The following is a 27,187-nucleotide window of genomic DNA, read 5'->3' on the forward strand; positions in this document are numbered from 1 at the left end:
ATCTTGTTTTCCAGGCAGCTCCCTGCTGAGTTACCAATATTCGTTTATTCAAAGTCATGCAATAAGCTTTAAAATCTTCAGGCCAAAGTACAGTATCATATTATATTTTGAATTTTTAAAATAAAAAATATAAATTATTGTGTATTATGTAAGTACAGGTTGAAGTACCAAGCAATAGCACCTGTCACACTTATGATTAAGGACCCTGTCAAAATCTCTCTTCTGTGGTCAGACCATGTTAAATAAGCACAAGAGAAGAGCAACCATGTCCAAAGAGAAGTCTTCCTAGCCATGGATCCTGTCTGCAGCAGTGGCCAGTAACAGAAGGAGTACAAGACTAGGGTAGGCAAATGTGCTCACTTCTTGGGGGCTTCTCAGGCTATGCTCCTCCTCATTTTGTGTCTCAGGGTCTTGCGGTTGTAGTTTTGTTACAAAAAATCTGCTGCTGTGTTTGGTTTCACAAGTTCTGGAATGGTTGTGAGGGGACTCAGATGTATGCAGGTTGTCAAGGCCAAAGGATATGTCTGGGAATAGTGTCCCAAGGTGACAAGACTTGTTTCACGTATAGGTGTAATTCCAGATGATCAGGGATGACCCAGATTTAAGGGAGATTTCTTGCAGAGTTGTACAGCTTCAGATCCTATGGCTGCACACACGCAGCTTTCCAGTCTGCCTCCTGCAATCCATCCCTGGTTATTTACTTCTCCCGCCCACCACCCCTCTGCCTCCACAGATGTCCGTGCAGCTGTGCAATGATCTGGTTCAGGAATAAATCTGGGTAGATCCAAGTCTCTTTTGGGCCAGACTAGCAGTAATCCAGATAGTCAGTTTTCACTGCCAGCTGCAACAGGAATTGCGCTGATGTAATGAAAGGGATGTGCAGAAGCAGGAGCAAGCTGCTCAAAGCATGGGGAGAGCAGGTTTGCTGATGTTCAGCAGCAGTGATAACGTAATTGTAGCTTCAGGCAAAGGACAGGTTACCCTCGGTACCAAGGAACATGGGCCTTGGAAGTGCTGGGGATCCTTTTCCTTGTCAGAAATTTGGTAGGAGGAAGGAATGAAATGTAACAGAGCAGGGCTTGCAACTTTTTGAGATGCTAAAAGACAGAATGAAGGAGGAATCTTTGTTCTCTGATCCCATTAACAGAAAGCATTACCATTATCTTTGGAAATGCTTCTACCAGACCTAAAAGCTTTCAGACTGTGGTTGAGAGTCCTTTATTTACTTTAGAGTGAAGATACAAAGTCCTTTACAAAGAAAAGTGCATAGTAGTATTGTGATCTTTTTTCCTTTTTTTGCTTTTTCTTTTTTTCAATGTAAAATGTACATAATGAATATCATGGGTGTCCTTACGCAGCACAGGACTAAACATGTGCAATGCTATTTAAAAGCTATTTTTGAAGCTGGAGGATCTTTTTTAATTGTGACAGTACCTTTGGAAAGTGACTTTTTACTTTTTCACAAAGAGAAAGCAGAGAGAGAACTTACCTCAGGGCATGGAATCAGGGTTTTATCTCTTCTGTGATAGTGAGGGATAGTTTATTACAGTGGCATAAGACCACAGTCTCTTGAGACACTGGGAAATTCATGAGCATACTGGTATTTGAAAGTATAAAGTCATCAGCTGCTCTGCAAAACCTTTTGGCATCCCCTGAGAGCAGGACTGGAACAGGTTGGTGCGTCACCATTGGAGGCAAGCTGTGGGGACAGAAAAAACTTAGCTTAAGTTCACTGTTCTTTTCTGGAGATGTAACTATCCTTGAGGACTGATTGCAGAACAATGCAAAACTTGTTGGGGTGAGGCTGAACCTGGAAAATGAAAGCTAACAGGATGCAGATGGTGCGAAAATTAAGTCTGACAGAATAATGATCTGTCTCTGATGAAAAATGAGCAAGTGAAACATCAGTCAGTCTACAGAACTGTCTTGTCAACAGATCTGGCTCTGCTGAGGCACTTTTTTTTAATGGTATTGCGCAGTCTGAGCAGCAGGAGAGAAGGTTACCTGCCATTTCTAGACACTTTAAACCCAAACCAAATGGAAATTAGAACGAAGGTGTAAATTCCATAGACTTCTCCCTAACCACAGAATTGTCTGCACTCCCTCTTCTATAAAACAGTGGAGACCAAAAGTGAGTGTGAAGACTGGCGTTTGGATTATTGTCCCGGAAATTGTGCTTTGAAACCCCTTTAGGCAATCTCTACTTCTTGTAAAAACACTGGTTGTCGTAACTTCTCTTGTTGCCATCAGCCTCGTTCAGCCTTCTTCCAGAAGCAGCTGAAGTCAGTGGAAGAGAAGATGAATGTGTTTAATGATCTGCTTTTAGATAACATCACCACAAGCAGACTGGTCTTGTAACAGACTGAAGGAGGGGATCTGTGGAAAGTATCATGGAGACAGTGTGTAGTCAGGAAGCCCTGAAGAGGTTGGCAGGAGATATAGGTGGGAGACAGTGCTTGGTATGGGACCAGGTTATGGCATGAGGAGGAGAAGACCATGGTTGGAGTAGGTGAAGAGGAAGCAGTTAGCACAGAGGGAGCCCAGGGCTGCTGAGAACGGCTCAGCCTGTCTGGAAACCTCTGCTGAGAGGTGGCAAAGTAGTTCAAGGGTTCCCACTGCTCCCTCTGTGCTGACCTCATTTTTTCCAGGCAAGCCTTTTCAGCATGCTGTACCCCCATCCTTGTCCATTCTCTGTTCCCCCTTCAGTTAAGTGGTTCTCAAAATGGGGAGAGGAACACAGATTTGCTTCTGGGTGTACGGAGAGAAGAGCTGGTGTACCAGCCGTAATAGCAGGTACCATGAAGACTGGGGGAATAGAATGGACACTGTTGGTGCTGTGAGGCTGTACCGCAGTTATTACATTGCGATGGGAGTGAAAAAGGACTTGCATCCATTTTTTCATTAGAAAAACAATCAGTGCTTCTCCTTCTGTATCTCCAGTATATTCTCTCCCTTACTTTTCCTGAGCAAAATATACGTGCAGTGGCTCTAACAACCAAGAGAAACTTCCATGGGCATGAGGTAAAATCTCAGGACCCCTGAAGTTAACAGCAAAGTCTCATATTAATTTACGAAGGTCAGGCTTCCCCCTGCTGTCAGAGGTAATTTGAAATTCCCTTCTGTTGAAATTCCCTGATTTACCAGGAAAAGCTCAAAGGAAGAGGTGGAGTTGGCCAAAAGAAAGAGGTTGACCTGGTGAAGGAAATTCAAAAGGATGTGTTCGCCTTTAATCTGGTATAAATCTATGCTGCTGCCACAAGGAACAACCCCACCTTAAACAAAAAATGCCAAAGACAGGGAGTAGGGAGGAGAGTTATTTAGAATAATGAATACCAGGATGTAAATTGGAGGGGAAATCACACTGGCTATCATGAAAACCTTGGACAGTGATATCCATTGGGTTGTGGGACAGCCTCCTGTGGATTATGCATCGTGACCTGGGGACATTTTTTAAGAGGAGCAATCCTCTTTTTTAACTTTTTAGTTTATGGAATATTTATATTAATAAATGGTACATTTTTATTATATAGTTTATATTTACTTTCATATGCCACTGCAGGGTAACTGTGAGGTGCAGTTTCATGTTGCTGTATAATGGCTGTGTCAGAGCTAGCAAGCTAGCACCCTTATCCTCTAATAACAGGGCATCCATTTCTGAAAGAGAAGAGAAATCAATAGGTAGCATGAAGAGCTGTGTTGCATTTGCCGAAGACTTTCCCAACAGGTCTTCACAGAGTGAGGACTTCTGTGCTTTGATACTGCAATTCTTACCTTCCTTGGGTTTTGCTGTGTTTTGGGTTTCTTTTCTGGAGAACTCTGTATGCAGATACACCATTCAAACATTTTGACAAGGCAAGCTACACGCATCTTCAGTACATGATTATGGAAGACCTGCTGTAAAAGCTGCTGATATTTTCTGTATTTGCTGCAATTTATGGCAAAAGTTGGAATTATTTATTAGCTGGATTCACTAAGACAGAGTATGCCAGGTTAGATTCAATTTATCTGAAAGCTGATTGCTCTGGTATTGTCAAAATAATATTTCTTTTCTTTGTCAAACTTTCACCTAATTCTGTGTTCATTCTTGGGGCTCCCTGCAGTGCACTTTAAAAGTGAAGGTGTGGGTCTTGGAAGAATTTGCACAGTGCAGGAAGGAACTATAATCAGGGTAGAACTTAATTTACTTCCCAGGGATTTTTGATCCCACCTTAACCTCTGCACTGACAAGTGAAACAGAATATGTTATGTGATTAGCAGTGAAAACAGATAAGGGCTCCTTGGTCAACATCACGGAGCAACAGCACTGATTGCCCGTCTCAACACATTTCTCTCTGCAACCCTGTAATCTCCCAGTTACTGAGATACTGCCAGGATCCAACATACAGGCAGGTTTAGGACTGAGCCTCCAAAAAGGCAGAGAAAAATCAGGGCTGAGTCGTATTTTCCTACACTTAAAGTTGTTTTTGAATGGAGGGCTTCAAGCCCCTTGAGCGCAATGAGCTTAAATGCAGCAAAGGATACTGAATTTGGGAACTGCCCACACTTGCTGGTTGGTGGAATCCCTGGGTGGTGGGATCTTATGTCTCACCTCAAAGCCTGGTCTTTACCCATGTGCATCTGTAAATTTATGCATGGGTGGCAGAGTAGTTATGAACAGCCTGTTTTCTCCCTCTCCCTCCTGCACATCAGCAAGAAGGGAGCTCTGGGTGCTGAGGGTAAGCAAGAGTCAGACCCCGTGCTGCAGACCTGCTTGGCTCTTCCCCGGCCCTTGACTCCAGGGGCTCAATCCCCACATAGACTTGTCAGAGTTCCTCTGAAACACCTCTATTGAAACACCACTGCTGAAAGGGACACTGGAAAAAACTGGTTTCTCAAGTTTTCAAACACAAGCAGGATTTAACCACTCAATTATGCTATGTCATGACAGTTTTCTGGTTAAACCAGAGAATCCAGACCTGAGAATCCAGTAGGGACAAGCAGCTCATGACAAGCCAAGAGCAACGTGGGTCTGTTTGCGTCCTCCCTTAATCCTAGACTGTGGATAGCAGAGATTCATTGGGGACCTGATGCCAACCCTCTGCTTTTTCACATTGCTGCATAATGACCAATAACACTAGTTACTGAGCTGGTCTTTCTCCATCGACTCCCCCTTGGAGAGGAAGAAAGGGCTATTTATTTTTTAGGCTGTTTCCTGGCTAGCAGAACCAATGAATCCAGGATTCCTCCTGGGTTTTGGCCACTGTCCCCTAACTTCACATTTGTGATACCTTTTGTTCCCTTCCACATCCCTTTCATTCCTTCTCCATATCCAGCATACTTAAATTATAGGATATTGCCTTATAAATCTCTGTATAGATTTCATTAATAGTTGATTGTGCTTGGTTTCTATTATTTTTTCATCAGTACCTCAGGGTACTGTTCAGCATCCGACAATTTACAAAGAAAATTATCTAAAACAACAAAAAGTTCTTGGCTTTATTATAAACAAATGTGCAAAAATAGCTGATGAATCACCACAGAGATTTTGTCCAATTTGATGATTAATTGTACTGTATGTAGACAAATCAGTGCATGCTAGCACATACTTTCTCTCCAAAGCCTGTAGCCCACAGGCATTTATAATCTCAAGCTCCCTAAAAGAGCCAAGCAATTTCAAAGTTTATTTTGTTATTCTGAATCCTCTTGTCCTGTTCTGGCAGAGACCTGAACCAAAAAGATCAACGAAAGGGGTGCAGCTGGTGGAAATGTCTCTAAAGGCTCATATTGCTCAACCTGTCAATTCTGTGTATGAGTCTTGAAAGTGTAAATAAATAAAACCAAATATAGGGCTTTCTGTAACCCCATTTTACAGCACCTCTAGCACAGACTGGCCTTTAATCCAGAGTGGGTCCTCCAGCCTGTTCTGGCACAGCAGTGACAGTTTTCTGTGGTTAGCATGCAACAAAAGCCAAGGCCATCAGCTGATCCCTCCCTCACATGTGTCTCCGTTGCAGCCTTGGACAGCCAAAATACCTACCAGTCGTCTGGGCTTGGGGCATAATTCAGCCAAACTCCAAAGAGGACAGAGCAGCGTGCGGCAGCAGTCAGGATCCTTCCACAGTGACAAGCCAACTTGACTTTTTCTTCCCTGAGGGTCAAGATAATTTTGCCAGGTGAACTTCAACTTTAATCTGAGACAGTCTTGCCCAAAGCTTTCCTTTATGTCAGGCGATGGCTGTGACCACTGCAGAAGGTCAGCCCGTGCCATGCCTGTCAGAGCCCTTTCCTGTGCAACCTCATATCTCAGTGCAGGTTTCTGACCGCTGTCTCACAACTTTTTCTTGGCTGTTCAACGGCAGCCTGGTGCAGGCTCGGATGTTGGCAAAGATCTGACTCATCTCTTTTGTTTGTTGCTTTTTTAAGCAATGGCTTCCCATGGACTTCCTACCCTTTCTGAGGGAAGTCCAGGCTCTACTAAGTCAAAACACTTTTATATGGGCACGATTTCATCATTTTCAGGGTGTCAGTGGAGATGCTTAACCTTTGTTCTGAGCATTTTTGTTCTGAGAATGAGCCTTTCCTATCCAGATGAAAACACCGAATCATGATGCCTGCCTGTCTGATAAAAGCATTGTGAGTATGTTCATTTTTTTAATGCTAACCTACCCAGTAGTCTTTATCCTCTCCTCACTTGTGGATTAAGTTCCTCTCATAGCACCCAGACTAGCAGTTAATAAGTGGAAGGAAAATGAAACAAAAGCCTGAGTTTTGTTGCCATTTTCACCATTTACTCTTGCAATTCATTGCATGCTGGTATGTCAGCACACACATGAGGAGCCAGGCACTTTGCAAGCGCCCCTGTCATGTTGGACAGCAAGCAGTGTGTAAGTATCTGGAGAATCAGGGACCTTAGCAACCATTTTCATCTGCTTCCCCTCATCAGTCCCTCTTCTCAGAAACAAGTAATTATATAAGGCAAAGACTGGTAGCCCGTTAAAGAAGACATCTCTGATGTTTCTTTTCTGAGATCCAATAAACAAGATTGATGGACTGATTGCTGTGCAGAAAGCACATGTAACTTGCAGTTGAGTTTTTTGTGTTCTTCATGCTACATACCAAAACCTGGGCAAGCCTGACCATTGCAGTATCTATTATTGGATAATGCTGTTCAAATACATACCTCCCCTGCTAAGCAAGTATCTTTTTTTTCAGAGAGTAGTCCTTTTAGAGGAGCGAGGGAGGAAAAGAAGGATGAAGCTACATTGGGTGAATGGGGGGTTTTGTGGTTTTCAACTCCTGTTAACTTAGAAGCTTTTGAGATCCACAGGGACATAAGTATACAAATATGGTCCTATCTTAGCTAGTAAGGAAAATTCACGTGTAGCAAAGAGTAGGGTCCTTTTGCTTCACACTAGTATACAAGTCAGCAATCCAGTGCCATCACCTGTTCTGCTCTTCTGTGGCTTTTGACCAGGATGGTAAAGTCAGTGGATATAATTGCTGACTGTTATTCATATGTGATAAGTGTAAAGAGGCCATTAATCATATAGATGTTAACACATAACTGAAGTTGTAGCAGTGCTACCCAAAACCACAGCACAGGACAAGACTGTAAGAGGAGCACAGCACTGTCCAAAGAGGTTTTACATGGAGCCTGATAAAGCAAAGGCATTGATTGCATTGGATTTCTGCTTGATTGCATGTCAGGGGCAGCAGTAGGCGAGAAAAGTGGGGTGAGACAACACTGGGAGGGTTGCAAACACAGCCACAGAAGCACTGGTAATTGCCAAGGAAAAGCTATTCAGGAGAAGGAGTGAGACTTTGGGGTAGAAGGGAAGTGAGGAGAGATTTGGAGCTGTGAGGAAAGAAGTTGCATAATCTTTTTCACTCCCCTCTGGGTTTTGGGAAATGAAGCTTTGCACATGCTCTGTAAATAAACAATAGTGCTTTAGAGATAGCACTCCTGGCTCCATTGTACACTGTTTCGTCTAAGGGGAAATAGCTCACAAGGCAGCATTGCTAACCACAAAGATCAGAAAGGGGAACACTACTTTGCCTTATTGAAGAAGTAACCGCTCATTGAATAAAAGCATTAAAGAATATTTTGGTTTCCTAATACCTGAGACATGTTAGAATTTGTTCCTTCCCAAATATCTAAAAGAAATGAATGTTATTCTAAAAAGCCATCACCAGCATCTGGCATTGCTTCCTCTGGGCATCAAATGTGTCCTGTCTTCCTTGTCCCTGAACTCTTTCTAAAATGAACCTTGCAATTCTGGCATTGTCTTCATTGTGGGTCTTTCAAAATGCCATCAGGATGCCCAAGATCTCACCAGTACTGAGCACCACAGCAGGATCCTTCCCATGGTAAGGTGTGTAGCTTTATAATTTCTGGAGTACCTCCATGAACTCAGCCAGAACAAAATCAGAAAGGAAAAGAAAATGTCCCTGTCTTAGGGATGAGAAAAGGTCTTGTGTGGTGTAGGTGAACATATCCAACCCCTTTGACAGATTCTGCATTGACAATCTGCAGTCTGCTGGATCCTACGATCCAGTTCAGGCAGGTTGACTTGACTTGCTGAAATCCAGATAGAAATACTGTCTCAGTGACAAATTATGAAGTTGTAACACTCCTCAAAGTTTTCTGGAACCTTACAGACATGCTCAGTGGCACAATAAAATCTAGTCTGACTTCCACCTTAACTAAAGGCAGCTGTAGTGAAACCTGTGATGTTAATGGCTGAATAGGAGACTGGAGCTCTGAAACCCTAATGAATGCAGGTTGGAGCATTCTGCACTCTGAATTACCTCCACAAAGGTAACAGCTCTCTAAAGGTTACTGTTTAGCCAGAAATAGTGGTAGAGTGTGTACATTCTGGCTTGACATTGCTGGGTCAGTTAATTTTTACTAAGCTCGATTTCTTGTATTTTTGCCCCCATGCATGTGTGTTTGGCTTCCATCTAACTGTGTGCATAGCTTTTTCTCTGGGGGGGGTAGAGATATACAACGACTAAGCCCATGTAGAATGACAGGATCCTGGGCACAGGTGAGTCTTCTTCAGAATGCTGAGGCTGCATTTTTTCCTCAAAAAAATCAGGTTAATTTGTTTTATTGTCACTTGGATATTTCTTATTTACTACTGGTCCAAATAGATCAACCTGTCCCTCTCAGTATTCAGAGCTCTACCTTGCTGTTCTCAAAGCTCGTGTTCTTTGCTCCTGTTACTTCTCCTATGATCTGTGTACCCTTGAGAGAAACCTGGCTGCTACTTCTCCGTGTTCATTCATCAGCAAACCTTTTGCTGAGACTCAGTTTGCAGAGCTTGTCTGTTCTTTCTGCCTGCCTTGCAGAAGGGATTTGGGGAAAGATTAACCCTCTGCCAATTTTAGGCATCTTATTTTGACAGGTAAGTTGGCCAGCTCATCTCTGTGGGTGACCATTATCATCAGGGGAGAAAGCACAACTCTCCTGGGGATGATTCAAAATGAGGACTTAGTAGTGACCCCCAAGTCTAAAGTCTGATTTTTGTTGGTTTCCCTTTACATCTTCTTAAAAACACAGTGAACTCACTGAACTGCCTGTCAGAGTTGGTCGTTTCATACTCGATCTACAAAGGGACTTCCAGCTCACCACTACCAGGATCCTCTTCTGATTGCCTGAACACCTGATGGAGTCCACAGTCCCTGGACCAGGTTCAGGATTGTGCTCCAGCTGGGTGCCTAAAGGCACTGGAAACTTTTGTGTCTTATTGAAACTGGGTCCTTGGCTCTCAGACTCAAGTGTTAGGGAAATATGAGGCTTGCTTAGATATGTGCTCACTCCACGATGTGGTTGTGTCAGTGAGAGAGTTCACTTTCCCCAGGTGGGTCACCATTTCTGCTCCTGAAGGTTTCCTTTCCACAGCTGGTAGTGCCATTAGTTAACTGTTAGTCTAAATTAAGCCATCTGATTTTGCCTGAAGTAAAGGAAGGAGCAATTTTTCACCTGAATTGCTCTATGCATGTAACAGCAGAGATAAGCAGCTAGGACTAGGGACCTGGTCCATGGCATGGCCTGAAGGGAGAGTGAATGTGTGTCATAGCCATTTTGTTTTCAGAAAAGGATCCACAGAAGTCACCATAGTCGATGGGAGGGCCTGCTTAACACCAAATAAGCATAATATGTGTAAGGTAAGGAATACAAATTCTGAGGGGGGTGCCTCTCTGTGCTTGGTTCTCAGCTACTAACCTGGCTATCTAAGCCAAGCCAGTCCTTTCTTAGGCAAAACATGTCGTGGTGATAGCCATGAAAGCCCTTCTCCCAGCCACAGAGAGCAGTCATCAGATTTTGGAAGACCCAGGCTGGACTCTTGCTTCTGCCAGATCCAGAGCAGGGATTGGAAACCAGCTCACTGCCCTCCCAAGACAACGGTCAGAGCCAGGAGCTCGTGGGTGTCTGCCCTCTCCACTTTGTACAAAACCACTAGCAATTCACCGAGCCGCAGGACCGGTGCTGGGTAGACAGTTGGGTTTCAGCTTCTGCTGCGAGCACTGAATGTCTTTCAAAGGTTAAATAGTTGGTGGGCTCCCTTCAGCACTGAAGGGACATGAACATCTGAAGCACGCAGCCAGACACTTAAGTAATAGTTGTCTTTATTACATATGGAAAAATGCTACACTAAAACAATAGCATTGTTTTTAAAAGCATGTCATAACTTGAAGTATCTGCAATGATGTTTCTAATTTGTGCTTTTAATTCCTGGTTAATAACTCTTTTCTAAATGTAGATGGCAGCGGTACAGTACCCCTTTTTATGAAGATTAACATCTGTGAATACTGCCTTTGAGATAGGCCATGTATATGTGATTAGTTCATTGGGTACTGGGCACAGTTTTAAAGAATTATGCTAGATAAATGAACCATTACTTTCCTTTTTTATTTTTGCATTTCTGATCTTTCTGTGTGATTGTGAATTGATCAGTGTTGAAGTCAGCACTTTTATTTTTCTTCTTTTCAAAGTGAAGGGCTTTTTCATTAGGATTCCCACAGTTAACTGTGGGAAGATATCTGCCCCCTAGAAGAGTCTTGTGAGAGAAGTCTTTGCCCAAGAGAGCAGCCCAATGTTGTTTGATTATTCATCACTCTTATAGACTTACAATAGAAGCTGTTTTCAGCCTCCTCCAAAAATGAGACTTTTTCTAGCTAACATTTCACATTAGAACCCCAAACCATGACCTGATCTGAACTTACTGGGGATGAGCAATGGTAGAGAGATGTAAGCAGCAAAAATACATTTCTCTGTTGTTCCAGCTGATACTAATCAACAGCACAACTCCTGCTTTTGTGAGCAGATAACAAGGCAAGGAAAATGAGTGCCGCCTCCTGCCAAGAGGAGTTATCAAGTTAGAGCCCTTGATTTGTGCTGATTAGAGAGCACTGTGAGCAACATAAGCAATTTCCCCTGAGACAGGTATGGAGGAGGTTTCTTCTTTAGGGTTAGCCCTGCCTAGAAGGAGCTTCAAAAAAATCCCAAAATATCTGAGCAGAGATCAGTCAATGGGAATAATACTATCCTGGGTATTGGAAGAATCCCTGCTAAGGATACTATTTTTGGTAATAACAGCAAAGAGGAGAAAAATAAGCACAAGTCTAAAGCATGTTTCAAGAATGCTGTCTTTCAGTTCCTAATTTTATTAAAAAGAAGGCATTTTTGTTTAAAACTTAAAGACATTTGTGTTGAGAAGTGATTAACCTTAGTGCAGTCAGGTATGCTATTGTTCATGTAAATACTTCATACTGAGGTTTCATTCAAACATTTAATTTTCTGTTTCACTTCTCATGATTTTGGGTGGTTTTCATTTGGTGAATGCAAGTGTCAAAAACTGGGGTCAGATATTCACAAAAAAAACAGTGTTGCAAGGGCAGGTTTGGCTTGGTCAAACCAAATGCCATGGCAAATATTGATCCAATCAGATCCAGTTGGAGCTCTGTTGACTAGAGAGGAGACCCAAAATGTCTAGCTCTGCAATAGCCATCCACATCATTGACATTGGCAATTGGGTGGGAAGGATCGTGCTTTCACTGTTTGAATGGCCAGCAATAAGCTTCCTGGGAAAGAACACGTAACAAGGCTTATGGTAAAACCATCATCCTCCCCTGCATTTATCAGAATTATTTTAACTAGAAAGCTCTTCTGCACTAAGGCAGAGTTTGCTCCCCAAAGCAAAGGCATTTCACAAGGGTGAAATGTGCAACACCAGTGGCTGTTGAGTGAAGTTGCCATTAAGGATCTTGAGCCTTGGGGTTTTGAAATGAGAATTTAACTTGTTATTAGCAGTCCCTTGAGGTCTCATTTCCATGTCAGTGAATCACCTGGTTTTGTGCTTAGCAGCTCATTTCCCTGCATTTTCAGGTTTCACCTGTTTTATTTTATCTTAGAGTTGTTATTTTTATTACAAGGCTTATTTTTCTTCTTTTTTATTCCTTTCTTAGGGGGTTGTTTATCACCATCCATGACAAAGGCCATATTGCAACAATGCTAAACTCTTGGCCTGAAGAAAATATTAAGGTATGTGGCATGTCTTCTGTGGCCTGGGAAATTACAGGGAGTTGGGTGCAAAATGAGTTATTGAATGGAACTGCTTAGCATTATTTACAGAATTGCCTATTTAAAAGGACAAGCAAAGAATTATTCCCTTCCTCAGGGTTTCCAGGCTAGACTTCAGTTCAACTTCATTTTCCAGTCCAGGTTGGGCTTCAGACACTCTGTCATGTGTGTATGTGGTCAAGAACAACTTTATCAAAGTAGCAGGACCTTGGTTAATAAAAAGTGCGTATAATAGATTTGTACAGAATAGGGGTCCTAGTGAAGAAGTAAGATATGTGTGTTCAAGAATTGTGTGGCTAACTTGCAACTTGTTAGATGTACCAAAGGTCTTTAAGATATCTCTGTAACTGACTTGCTTGTAGGTCTCCTTCCCAATTCCAGTGAGTCATGCAGCATCCAGAACACTGGCAATTCAGCAAATAATGTTTGATATCCAGTAGCTGAAAATATTACTGACACCCCACCCAAAAAGTGATCTTGTGAAGTGTTTTTCACTAGAGCTTGGGGCTGGGCAAGTCCCTGGCATGAAAAAAAGTCAACACTTGAGACAGGTCTTGCCAGTCACGTCCTTCCATCAGACTGAAAGTACACGTGCCTGGGAATTACCCTGGCTGTTGACAGAGCTTTGGTCCCCTATCAGTTAGCTGTTTCTTCCAGGAACAAAGGTTTGGCAGCTGAGAAAATCTTGCAAGCATTTTACATTTCTAAGGGAAAAAAAAAAAAAAGGAATTTATCATGTTTCCAGAAAAAGTAATCATATTCCTATAACCTTGTCTTAAGAACCATGGAGAACAGATGCAAACTAGATATTTTGTCCTTGCTCTGTCCAAGATCTCAGTATTTCCGTTTGTTTCTGACTCAGGACTGTGAGCAGAACTCGTTATGGCTAATAGAGATGTTTTTGCAGATGGGGAAACTGGCACAGAAAGATTAGAGACCGTTGCTGAAACAGCCCCCTCTGGCACCCAAAACAGACCATAGGAAGGGCAGTGGTCCATGGAAGAGATTCAGACTATATGCTTTCTGGGTTTGCCAGACTACAAAGGCAGCTAATTTAATCAGTATCGTGGTTTTGGACCACAGGGTTCCTTGTGTGTTTGTATGCAGACTTCTCCATGCCTGAACTAGTAGGCGTGGAACACTTGCGATTTTGAGATAAGCAGGGAGGCACGTGCACTGCACCTAAGTCCCTGGAGGGACCCAGTTTTTTGAAAAGGCTTGGACCACACTGAACACCAGCAGGAGTAAGTCCCATTAAAGACAGTGAAGAAATACTTGGAGGTGCTGCCCCACCTTTTGCTTTGTGGCTCCTTAGAGCTTCGTGGCAACAGCATTTACTGTGGAAATGGGAAATCTGGCTCGCAGGCCTGCATCCTCTGCCTGGAAGGGCTGGAAGGGTGCTCTGCTTAGCTTAGCAAAGCCTCAGCCAAGCTCTGATGTGCCCCACCTCGACCCCTCCTGAAAGAATCAGAGTGCTGGAAGCAGAATGAGTGGGAAGAAGCCGTTTCTGAGCATACTCACATGGGAGTGTGGGGGTTTTGTGTCTCTTCCAGGGTTGCTAATGAATCCTGCCATGAAGAAACATTGGATAAAATGTCGATAGCCCTCAACAGTGATTCCCCTTGCTAATTGTCTCTCTGGTTCCTGAATCTTGTACTCTTTTCTGTATAATAGCCCAACTAGAGCAGAAGGAATGCAGAGAATCATGCAGAATAGTGGTGTTGTAGGGTGTCATCCTGGCAGTTATGAGTTCAAACCACCCCAAAATGAGGATAATCTAGAAACCATATCTCCTATTCCTAGGCAAGCATGCTGCCTTTCAAGCTACCGGACTGGCCTTCCTACCTTCCTTCCCTCCCTCCCTCCCTCCCTCCTTCCATAGGATGCTCATCCTAGAGGTGCACTCAGCATCTTAAATCCCCATCAGGATTGCTGCTATACAGGCTGTTCAGACTCATCCTTCCATCTAGCATTTTCTGTTGGTGCATTCAAGGCGGAGTGTTGTTTCCTCCTGTAAAGGCTGACATCTTCGTGCAATCAATAGAGAGAAGTGGGAATGCCAACAGTGGCACTTGCCTCTCTGCGTTGCCTTGGCAGCTTGGAGGCCAGCGTAGTGCTCTGGATCACTCTGCTGGGCCAGATGTCTCCTACTTAGGCATTGCAAAACGGGGCTAGCTACATACAGCCTATGGTCCAGAGTCATTTCAGTTAACATCAGCTGCCTGAAGACTCGGTGTCTAATCTCAGTTTGTGAGTACTTCTGCAGTGATCAATGAAGAGGGAGATGAGCATCTTCAAAGAGAAATACCCCTTTCATCCCTTCCCAAAACAGCTGCTGGAGGGAGGAGATGCACTCTGGAGGTTTCTGTCTCTCCCCATCAGCTATCAAAGAAGTTTAGAAACTGGTTAGATGATTGGCTTAAACTGCACACCTAACCTTTAGCCGAAGACTTGACTAGTCATCAAGAAAATTTGTAGCACAGCTGGAAGTAGAAAACAGGTTCCTAGTTGTTAAACCAGTGGTTTGGCTAGAAGGGTCTGTCCTGCTCAGCCAGAGATTAATGGCCTGTTTGTTGAGTTTTGATCACGTGAACATGAGCAATTAACAACATTAATATGCTTGTATATTAGGTACCCACTAAAACTTTGTGCTTTTTTTTTTTCATTGTTTTTTACATCCGAAGAGCCACAAAAAATGTGAATCCAGTTTCCTCTCTCTGATACAGACACCAGTCTGTAGTGTCCCATGCTGTATTTTCTGTTCTCCTGTATTTTTCAGTGTTAACTTGGGGAGCTTTGGTACCTATAGAGTGCAGCCCATCTAAGACTGTGATAGGTATGTAAGTGCTATCAAGAAGTTTTTAGGCTTGCCTGAGAACACTTATTTATTTGGATGAAAGGGGATCTGTGCTTCAGACCAATATTTTGGTTCATTAGAAATGAATTCTTTTTTTAGAAAAGGGATTCTCTGCATAGTTAGGATTTTGACTCCTTTTCATTTAATTTGCATCAGTTTCAGGATGAACCTGTAGCAGTGCATATGCTTGCTGCTTTCCCTATTCCCATTACTGCCTTTCAGTCCCAATTGCATCTGGGTGTGGTAAAGTGAGCACACACCCAGAAACAGATGGAGCCCACCCAAAAAGAGACTTACCCATCACTAACACTTCACATTGACTCAGAAGGAAAAACAAATAGGAAAATATTAGAAAATGGAGGCGGATAAGTGTATCACTGCCATGATTGTGAATTTCTGGTGGCAGGGCTTGTTCAACCTCTAGCCTAAGGATAGGTGTGTAGTCCTTTTAGTTTTACTAGGTTTTTCATTGAAGGTTCTCTTTCAGGAATTCTAACTCCTACTGACAAGGAACTGGCAACAGCAGAAAACCAAGTATTCTACATATAGCAGGACCATTTCAAAATAGTGTCTATTATGCTGGAGGGCAAAATAGATGTAAAAAGCAGAATAGATGCATGAGTCCTCTGTATCTGTAGTTTCTCCTCAGGCTTATTCCTGAACTATGTAATATAATGTAATTCTGTTCTGCTGTTATAAACAGTGGTTTATGTTGAGGGAGAAAATAGCCTTGGGATGTGTATATAGTTTATGCTGAATAAGAGCATTTGGTTGTTCATTGTGAAGCTACAGTACAAAAATTTAAGTCCTTCCATGGTTTTTCCCTTTAATCATCTGAAATATGCAGGGAAAGGACACTGAAACAGATGAGTACAATTCTTCCTGAAATAGGAAAGTGCAGCAAGAGGTCTATTCCATTCCTAAACAAAGAGATGCTTCTCCATCACAGTAGTAAACCAATGCATCTTTATTACCCACCCCCTCCCCAAGGAAGTACATCTATTGAGATAGCTTCTAATCCCCCATTCTCTTATTTCTCACTAAAGCACATGCATGTGTATATCCTAAGTTTAGCCTTAACTTTGCAGATCAGCAAATAAAGAACTTCTCTGCAGTCGCCTTCTTTGAAATCCAAGCTAGACTGTGCAGTTGAGTCCCCCACAGTCTGATAAACCATTTGGTGTGAGCACTGTGTTCTCTGAAGTGCTGGGACAGTGTTGAAAGCTGAAGTTTGTTATCAGGTTTACAACTTGTCTCCCGCAGTGGGACTGGACACCAGTTTACTCCTGTTCTTACTGGATTTCAGAACTGCCCCAAAGAATGCCGGACCCTGGGGACAAAACTAACCTAAAAATGGGGAAGTTTAGTCAGATCTGCTTGGTCGTTTGCCTCCTAAGGTCTCAGTGATGTACAGTGCAGGTTGAACAGCTCAGCTTTAGGCTTCTAATTTGGACATCATTAAGGAGGCTTTTATTTCCCTTCTTGTCACAAAGAAATGATACAGTAATGAGAAAAACAGAAAATTATGGATGAGAGATTTTGATGAGTTGGCTTATTACAGTATTGCCGAAATGCAAAAGGCCAATTGCAAAAAGAGTTAAATGCCAATTGTTTAACTCCCAGCTGGGTGGGGAAAAAAGGTCTAATATTAAACATAGAGTGGGAGCCTCTCTGCAGTCCATGCTGCTGCCCATGCTGATGGCTTCTGTCTACCTGCCTTGCAATCAGGGGACCACAAGCAAAGGGACCCAGTTACAATGAGTTTTGTTTTGATTATCTGAAGCTGGCTACTCCACAGCTACTCTACAACAGTGTGAAGACACAAGCTGGTTACTTCCACAGATGCAGTTCATAAGCATGAGCACTTTTGTACAGAGCTCTTTTTCCAGAAAAAAAGAAAGGAAAAATCAAGGCCAGATCTCTTTTGCACAGCTTCTGGTTATACAGCTGAGGATGCACAAAGAGCTGTGGTGGTTGGGCTCTTCTACAAGTGAATTGAAGTGTTGGCAAGCAGAGCTGCTCCTCTCCCACGCTGCAAGCAGCTACCCATCAGCCACACTATCTCCACTACAAAAAATGAAGATCCCTTTATCACTAACAGCTAATGAACATGGGATCATGTAGAAGGAGCAAATACCCATTGCACAATGCAACTGCAAAATGGCATCGGTGTGAAGGCAGTGGAGCTGCTTTTGCTTCTCTTGCCTTGGCAACACCATACAACAGTCTCTTTTGATCCTCCTAGGCTATCGTGGTGACGGATGGAGAGAGGATTCTCGGTTTAGGAGATCTAGGAAGTTACGGCATGGGTATCCCAGTGGGGAAGCTTGCTTTGTACACAGCTTGTGGTGGAGTTCACCCGCAACAGTGTCTCCCTGTCCTGCTGGATGTTGGCACAGACAACGAGGTAAGACTTACTTTTTTCATAAATCTGTCAGAGGGGAGAAGGGATTGAGATTAATGCTTATCTGAGCCAGTTCCCTAAATGTGGAGGGAAAGTCAGAGACATCCAAGATGAGACGATGGCTAGACCAGCACTGCAGGGATGTAGGCAGGTTTCATTCCTGTTTGATGCTCAAGGAACTGTTGTTCTTATGGGGCATTAAAATAAACACTAAATAGCCTCATGGTCCCCTGGTGAGAAGACTCGGAGTGTTGCCAGTTGGAGCTGAATGGTCAGCTCGAACTTTCAGGATGACAAGGTGAGTTGAAAGATTTTGTACAGGAAGTGCTAGATTTATTCTTCCTCTGGTAATTGTGAGAAAACAGGCAGATACTCGTGTCTGCGTAGAGGTGACTGTATTCCAGAAAATGGAGAATCCCTGATGGGTGTTTTGGGAATGATTAATTTCAGTGTTTTGTCAGATTGCACACTTTACTGCACATGATAACCAGACCAGAGGACTGCATCTGTTTGCAGATTTTTGCCTTATGACTCTGGCTCAGAAAGGCCGAAGTGCAACATTTTAGCAATGCCAGAATGGACATCTGTGAGGATGTCTTTTTTAAAATGAATATCCTATAGTTATCTGTGAGGACCTGGGTTTGTCCATTTTTGTAAAATGTACTTGTGCCTCACTTGACCCCAAGTAAACCAAACACATGTTTCTTGAGAGAAATAACAAATCTGGGGTATAAGAGCTTTGAGTTTGTGTATGAAGACAAACAAGTGCCGATGCTTTCAGACATGCCTACGCTCACTGGAAAGCTAGATTTTCTGCAGCTCTTTCGCTCCAGACCCAAGTGTCTCACACTGGACACTTGGAAAAGAATGAAGGAAAACAAAATCAGTGGCCACAGATGACATCTGGGATGAGATTCCCAATTAACTCTTTGGTCTCTAGTCCCAGGATTATTTTATCCCTTTAGCATAGTGGCCTGTCATGGACTTGTGGAATACAGGGTGTGCTCATCTCAGCCTGATCCACAGTCTTTCCTGAAAAGTGGGATCTCTGACTTCAGGGCCTCTGAGGCTAAAGCAGGAATTAAGTTTCAGTCTCTCACTTTATGGAGTTTCCAGTCAACAGAGCATTGTACTTGACTTTGGCCCCTTCATCTCTTACTTCTCCTCCATGCTGGTCTGCACACCACCAAGTGTCAGCACGCTTTGAGCCCCCAAATGGAGCTCCCCCTCCAGAGGGACCTGCGTCTTAAGTGCTTCCCTTCCCATGGGAAGCTTCTGACCATGCATGATCATCTCTTTCTATCTGAGCATCCAGGGAGACTCTAAAATCCAAAGTGGCACCAATGATTTTTAGGCATCTCCAAGGGTCAGATGGTGTCAGAGAAAGGGACTCCCAGAGTCAGTCTTGGGGACTTTTGTTCTGCCCAAGATCAAGTGTAGCTTATGTGTTCAGGAGCAACTCTGTGAAGCTAGTTTCCACAGCTGGGATTAAGATGTAGAAATTCCTGTTTTCCAGCCATATAAACAATATATTTCTTTACAATATCAATAATTTTTTTATTTATTTAATGGCTTTCTGATGTGCATAAACCCAGCTTAACCCAATCCTAAGCACGTCATACAAGCATCCTGCCCCACGACTAAACTCTTATCAATGCAGAACGACACCCCCTGCAGGCGTTCATCCTGTTCATCTCTGCCTGTTAATATATGGTGAGCCTAAGGGGACTGTGTTGCTAACACAGGCACCTCAGGTAGAGTGGAGTAAATACAGCAGTCATACTATATTTTTAGCATCAATTCCCAGCTTGTCTTTCTGACAGTCCATAATACTTTGTATATTCTTTCTGCAAATTGGTCTTTTTTCAGAGCTTGGCATTTCTTAGCTTGCCTATGGGAGAATTTTATACTCCGTGAACCAGCCCCAGAGCCATGGTGCTAAAGGAGCAATCAGTGAAGTAATGCAAATGGGTCTGCTTTCTGTTTCATGGCCCTGAAGAGTTAATGTATCAAACTCAGAGGAAAACCTCTTTCATCTTTCCTTCTAAGGGAAAACAGCTGTGGCTGTAAAAACAGATCTAATTTTAGCATGCCTGCCAATATTTAGGGCCCCTATGGCTGCAGGACAATAGGTTTGAGATGGCTTGTCCCCTTCTCGTGTGGATGATTCAGTTCCTGAAACTGGAAGGGAAGTAGAGCTGCTTTGCAGTGACTCACAGAGGTGTTGGCCCACCTGTCTCCTGCCACTGTTTGTCCTGTAATTTTTCCCAAAATATATGCTATTTCCATGCTGACTCAGTGCTTTTTAGGTGGCTTAGGGGTCTTGACTTAACACCTGCTGGATTGGTTGGAGGAATGGCCTGTTTTTGTATTCCTAGAGGAGCCAAAATATAAACTAATCTGTTGTATAAAAATACCTTGCCTTGACACCTGCAGATAGCTGAGGTGAATGCTAGGTAGGTGCAGGGTTTGGGAACATTTTGGCATCTCATCACCAGTTCTGGTTAACTCTGGACTGTCACCTAAAAGCCTATATGACACATGTCATTTCAAGCTACTTCAGGCAATCTTCATTGCTCAAAGCAATGGTCAACAGCTTTCCTGGTAACCTCAGTGCAAAATTAAGAACTGAATGAACAGTAAACACTCCACACGCAAGGTCAGTTTTATTCACTAGGAGTGAGGCACCTTGGCAGGGAGCCTTTGGTAGAGCTGTTCTGGGGATGCAGAGCTCCATTTCCTACAGTAGTCAAGAAGCATTACATCCCTCCAACTTTATTTACACAAAAATATAGTCCGTAGCTTCTTATTGAAACACTTGCTGCTCAGGAAGAGCTGTGTGAGCTGGCATTCACTGCATAGTGAGTAAAATTAATATGACCACAACAGACAAACTTTTTGGGTAGGCTGGGACATAAATCTCTGTCCATCCATGGAAGAGAAGATGTCAACAGAATTGCTTTGTGTCCTAGGCTCTCCTGAGTGATCCACTCTATATTGGACTGAAACACAAGAGAGTTCGTGGGAAACAGTACGACGAACTGATTGATGAGTTTATGCAGGCAGTTACCAACAAGTAAGTGGGATTATATACATGGCTCCTCTGGGCTGCTTCCATTTAAGAACAAATGTTGCAACTCATGAAATAAATGTTAGTATAATTGATCGTCCAAGCAAAGAAAGGTCATTTAAATGCAAGTCTCCTGGGTGGTCTACAAATGGCTCTTTGTACTTGAGCACTCTGTGTCAAAAATATTTGTCTTCAGAGAACTGAAATGGGACTGACTATTTATAACCATTTCCTGTCCATATAGACCAGAGGTGTCAGACGTATGCCCTGTGGGCTGTATCTGGCCTCCATCGTGCGTTTATGAGCCTCATTCAGCATAGGCAGAATCTAAACTTTGGTTTGTTTACATTTTGTAAAGGAAGTTTCTAGCTTTCACCATCGTGAAGGAAATCATCTAAATGGAAATGGCGTGTTAAATGCTGATGTCCGTGTGAGTCTGCAGACTGCCTGTCTATTGCTTTGTTAAAAATAGGAGCTTCCCTGCTGGCTTTAAGTGCAAAGTGAGAAGGCCAGGTTTATAAGAATTGTCTTTTTAACGGTGGGACAGACAAAATGCATATTTCCATTCTTACTTACTAGCTGGGATAGAAGGTCTCTGATGTACCAGGGAGTTTGATATGGGAAGAGCAGAAACACAACCTCAGCGCTGTATGTGCATCTCTTGCACTGCATTGAGTTCCTCTTTCTAAAAAAAAGAAATATATTAAAATCTCCTTGACTATCTGGAGAGGTTACCATAAGAAGGAAAGTGAGAACAACTGTTAAGGGAAAAAAATAATAATATTTGGAAAGCCCCAAGCTCCTAAGCAGCTTTTTCTGCCTTTCCTAAAGCAGCAGATGATATTGATAAGGAGTGGGAGAGCTGCGGTCTGTGCCTGATTAATAGGCTGCTGCCTGTCTGTATGTTGTAGGGTCTTTTTCTTCACAGCTGAAGGAGCAATGTTTGATTGTCCCTCTTTCTGTGTCTCCAGCCGGCTGCGTGTGTGTGTGTGTTCCTGCATAAGTGGAAGGGAGTGGGTGGTACGTGTGTCATCAGCTCGCCGTTCATCCTGTCTGCCTTGAGGTGGGAGGCATCACGTCCAGTGTCTAATGCCAACACCTACCTGCCCACTGAGGAGCATATCTTTACGTACGGCCTGACCGCCCAGCTGGCTGTGGGTGGAGGGATGTAGGAAATAGGGGCTGAAATGCTGAGGACCATTCAGTCACAGCTGATGAACCAAGTGTTGAGAGGGGTGAGTGCGTCATGGAGAATTTCAGCATCTGTTGATGCGGTGGCTCTGTGCAGTGTTGTGCTGCACTCTGTGCATATGCAGTGCTGCTGTTAGGACAGGAGTCTCTCCTTTGCTGTTCAGCATCATGGTGTAGACATGTTCTGTGTGACGGCCGGCCAGTACATCAACCCACCCAGCTGTGATTGCCCACTTGCTGTGTAAAGATACTTGCTATCAGCCAGTCCTATAGCCCCTATATCTGTGAATATGAACACAATAACACTGCCTTGCCTGTTGGATTAAAAATACCTAAGGGTGACTGCAGAGAAGAGAATTTTCTGTTTGTGCTCTGGTTTGTCCTTCCTTATATTTGATAAGAAAGCTTGACTGAAATGTCAGTTGATAACAGTGTAGTATTATGTTAGACACTTGTGGGTTATCTAGGGGGAAGACATTTTTGGAGGCTAGAAAGCTTGTAAAACACAGCTAGGAAATCACAAGAGGCTGTACAAGTAGAAAAGATTTGAGAGCTGTCAGGGTTGATTTGTGGGTTTTTCTTTTCTTTTGATTGTAGTCACTAATTAATCCTTCAAGGAAACTGTCCCACTTCCTTCTGGCCAGGAGACCACAGGGGTATTGGAGTGTTGGTGTTGATGATAGAATGGGAACAACAGAATGAGAACCCAGATGATGGTCTCAGCCATCATAAATTTGGCTCTGAGATTTATGCTTGTGGTGTTAAATGTAAAGCTCATTGCACCTACTACTCCTGCGATGTCAGTGACAGGGCCAGACAAACAATTTGCCTTTTCTGTGCTTGCTGCTGGAAAGGAAGGATTCGCTGTTATTTTCCTGTGTTTGGTTTACATGAGCTAATCTCCACATTGCAGGGAGAAGACACTCAGCCATGAAACAATGAACTTTTATCTTGGGAGGAGGTGATGTCATGTCTAATGCTTTCATCCAAGTAGTGGGAATCAAGTTCCTGGGGCCCCTGTCCCAGCCTTTCTATTTCTCTTAGCCCAGATGAATTGCTTGAATGCAGTAAGCGCCCAAAATGTTCTCTGCAAAGTGGGGCTGGGAAATTCCACTTTGCACTTCTCCATTCACATCTGTAAAGTATTTGGAGGTCCTTGAGTGAAAGGAGCCATTACCCTATATTATCATCCTGACCACCAGCATACTTTAAAGCATTGTTGGAGTGTGATCCTCTGTGAGCTCTGGACTGGTGAATAATCCTGCTATCAGCCTGGGTTTGGCAAACTTATATGAAACAGATTCATTTGGTCTCAAATTTCCACTGGAATGACTGGATGCAACCCAGTAGGAGCTCTTGCTTCTGTTACGAAAGGAAGCAGAAACTGTTCAGAAGGTCAAGAAAATGCTGTGTTATTGTAGGCTGCTTCCATGTGTGAGGAAACCTGTGAGTAGGAACTGCTGCGATCTTCGGTCTGCTGTGGTTTCTTATGCAAGTCTATAATGTCACATGCAAATTCAGTTATTTGGGGAGGAACTTTTTGGGTTGCCACAAGTCTCTTGCAATTTGGGGGTTTCCTTTTCAGCTTGATGTTCATGGCAGAAATTCTGTCTGCTTCCTGAGGCTACTTCAGCTTCTCATGGAAACCATTTGTCAGTTCTTCTGCAGGAGTACCTCCCACCCTGTCAAATCACTGCTGGCTCAAGGGACATTTGTCACCAAAGTGGAATGTGTCAGAGCCCACAAGAAAGCCAGGGGAGTGAAGATTTACTCTTCTAATGGAATAATAATATCAAACAGATGTGAAATTTCTATAGCTGGAGACCCCTACAGTCGGCAGAAAGGGCTCCTGCTCTCATAATAGCCACCTAGTAATGAAACAAGGAGTGTGTCAGAGGCTTTGGAGTTAGCACTTAAAGTATTCTGAAATAAAGTGTGACTTCTGGGCAATTTTAGAAAGAAAAGCCCTTTCTGAAACAGCTGGATAAATTTCTGCATTTTCCTGCTGCCTAAACCTCCATTCATTACTCTTTCACCTAAAACACATGAAATGACTGAGCTCTTGTTAAAAAGAGCTCCAAGCTATGCACTTTGCTCCTCTTGGGAGGCAACTACATGCAGAATTTGGCCCATTGAGCCTAGCCTATGACTGAATCAAGCAGGCTGACAAATTGCTGTTTTCTCACAATGAGTAATATGCTTTGTATGGGAAAATACACTGGTTCAGTTCTCCCTCTCCTCAGTTACCACAGCAAAGGGCAAGTCAGTCTTATTCTTGAACTGGTACATTTTTGTAGGCTGGAATAAACATTTACCCAGAGTGTCCAATGATCATAATTGCAGTAACCCGCAGAATTTCTGGGGCTTGCCTGTATGAACAAATTAAGGTTGAAATCAGAACTCCATGGGAGATGCGTTGTGCTGGGGCATGTTCTCTGGGCTCTGAAGGGCTTCGGCCCAGCAGCTACAGTAACCGTGTCGCAGAAGCCACATTAAGCTGTCAGAACTTCACTCCCCTTTCCTTTTCCATCAGTGCTTATTAACAGGGTGACCAGGGTAACAGAAGCTTTCTATCAGCCTGTGCCCATATGGCAGAGCACAGACGATATCAAGAGATCAAGCACTCAGTTTCTCAAAATGGGAAAAGAAGGAAATTAGCTCTGCTGAGTTTGTTTTTCCTCCTTGCCTAATCCCTTCCCAGTACTTTTACCCACAAACATAGCAAGTCAGGTCCCATGTGCTCTCCAACAAGCAGAGTCTGTTTGAAAACAAGCTGCCTCTGTTCCAGCAGTTCTCCAGGGCCGTGGATCACAAATTTGCCAGCACCTTTTGGAAACAAAATCACCAGTACAGGTGCCCTCATATTATTTCTTCGGATGCTGTAGTTAACTTGGCTAATTGATCCTGAAAGACTAGACTTAAGTCTCTAGGCACCACTGGCCTCCACAAAGCCCTGGCATAATACTGCTAACACCCAAAGTCCCTCCTCAGCATCTGCATGTCTGTTAGGAGACCTGCACAGCATCACCAGTGCCCTGGCAGGGCTGATGGTATAGACTGACGCCAGCCTTCATGGGAATACAAGATGGATATTCTCCTTGCCTGTCTACCCCAGTTACCATGGCCAGAGGGACTCTGACACCATCCAGAAGGGAAAAGTGATGGTAATGGGAAGAGCCACCCAGCTGCCCATTATGCTGGCTTGATGTGGGATGAGCTTATCAGCCAGCTCCTGTGATCTGCTTTTAGCCACTGGGTGATATTTGAAGAACAATATTTAAGTTTTATTAGCTTGATTTTCTGCTACTGAGGAATGATTGAGCTCCAGATGTGCTGCTACAAGATCACTGTGGTAATGGACTTTTATTACCTTGCCTTCAAATCCTTTGGGATAACGCGGTTACGGGTGTTGAAAAGCCCTCTGCCATAGGCTTTCTGTCTGTACTTTCCACCTAAACCACAGCTGGTTTAGAAAGATGTAGCTGGAGAAGATCTGTTTGTGCGGAAGGCAGGTGGTGTGGCTCCATTCCTTGTTGTCTGTCAGAGGGTAGATCAAGGCTACATCTGTGGGTCAGCACTAATATAGTTGCATCTCCTGCTTATGCCATGCTCTTAAGAAGCCTTGTACCTCCAGCTGCAGTCTTTCCTCAGACACACTGCAGGGAGGATGATGTCATTTTGCATAAAAACACAAGAATGGCCATAGCAGCCATTAGTGCTGGTCTTAGTGCTTGGAAGTCATGAGATATGTGCGCAAAAGAGTTGGGGGTTTTTTTTCTGCTGTAAGGACTATAATGAAGGTTGACTATGATTTTTCAGGATTTTTTTTCCAAGAACTTTGTGATCAATCTTGGTGTGACCTTGCCCCGTATTCTGTCTCTAACAGTAGCTCATAGTAGATGCACTGGCATATGAGTGAGAACAGCCAGCATGCAATTCTTGGCATACCCCCCAGCTTCCAGTCATGCAAGATTCAGGGATTTCCTGCTATCTTTTTGCTTCAAAGGTCACTTTCATTGACTTAGCGCTCAGTGAATCCACAGCAGGCTGTATGCCTCAGAGCATGGTGGCTGTATTTGTGTTGGCAGAAACCTAGTGAGACTCCTACTCAGCGTTAGAAATAGTCTGCAGCCTAAGGTGATGGTGAGGCAGGGAGCAGGTCCTGTTGGGTTCATGATGCAGCTCCCTGGCATAGGATTTCTAAACCCAGGACCCAGAGTTCTAGATTTTGTATTGGCTAGTTTTTGCAAAACTACCACCTATTGGCTCTAAACACATGTTCTAGCATAAAAGCAATTGCATTTTTGTCCCAGTCATGACAACCATCATAACAGCTACATCTGCTGTAACAGTCATGACTCCTAATGTGGATCCTTGGGTCCAACTTTCAACGCGCTATGATTAACCTGGCAATCAATGAACCTTACTCATTGCATTTCTATTTCAAAATGAAGTAAGATATGATCATGTTTTCTAACTTATCTCTTCATCTCTCCTTTTTACACTATTAGAACTATTTAATGAGTGATATAAATAGTGCTATTAAATCACATCACAGTGCTGAGTGAGGGTTTGAAGGTTTTTTTCAGTGGATTCAGAACCAGAATGTCAACTTTTATTTTAATTTATCAAAATTTTAGTTTTCATTGTCAGTTCTTAAAGGGAAAACTTGCCTTCCTTTTAGCTCTGTGGAAGTCTTAAAAATTAAAGGCTTTTTCTGATATTAAGTGTAACGTCTGTCTGCAGCCTGTAAGCACACAAATGTTGTAAGGTCTCCCTGTAAACAACAGTGCACTTGCCTGGCCCCGTGCCTCCAAGTAGTAAACTTGTCTTGCTGTTATCTCTTTACCTATCTGGGTTTCCTCTTCTTGGCCACAAACATATACAAACATGCAAGCAGTGCAATCCCAACGTGAGATTTCTGAGACATGAATGGGAATAGAAAAGCCTTGGTCTTCTAGGACATACTTATGCTTTTTTGTAACCCTGCTCATTGCAAAGAGCCCAACAACCACACCAGAGCTGCCACCTGGGCTATCAGCAGACTCAGAGGTGGGAAGGAACTGGATCTCCAATAGCAAGAATGAGCCTGGGCCTTGC

At 43.3% G+C, this 27,187-nt stretch overlaps 1 protein-coding gene across 2 annotated transcripts in view; it reads left to right on the forward strand.

Annotated features, from left to right (window-relative positions):
- ME3 (malic enzyme 3) overlaps positions 1–27,187 on the forward strand; it is a 128,184-nt gene that overhangs the window by 75,852 nt on the left and 25,145 nt on the right. For both annotated transcript variants that reach the window (XM_075050133.1, XM_075050134.1), the window contains exons 4-6: positions 12,451–12,526; positions 17,668–17,829; positions 20,799–20,902. In XM_075050133.1, the coding sequence (XP_074906234.1) occupies positions 12,451–12,526; positions 17,668–17,829; positions 20,799–20,902 (342 nt within the window). The remainder of the gene's footprint in view (positions 1–12,450; positions 12,527–17,667; positions 17,830–20,798; positions 20,903–27,187) is intronic.

The sequence above is a fragment of the Buteo buteo genome, chromosome 18, assembly GCF_964188355.1.
Source record: "Buteo buteo chromosome 18, bButBut1.hap1.1, whole genome shotgun sequence".
NCBI classification, from domain to species: domain Eukaryota; kingdom Metazoa; phylum Chordata; class Aves; order Accipitriformes; family Accipitridae; genus Buteo; species Buteo buteo.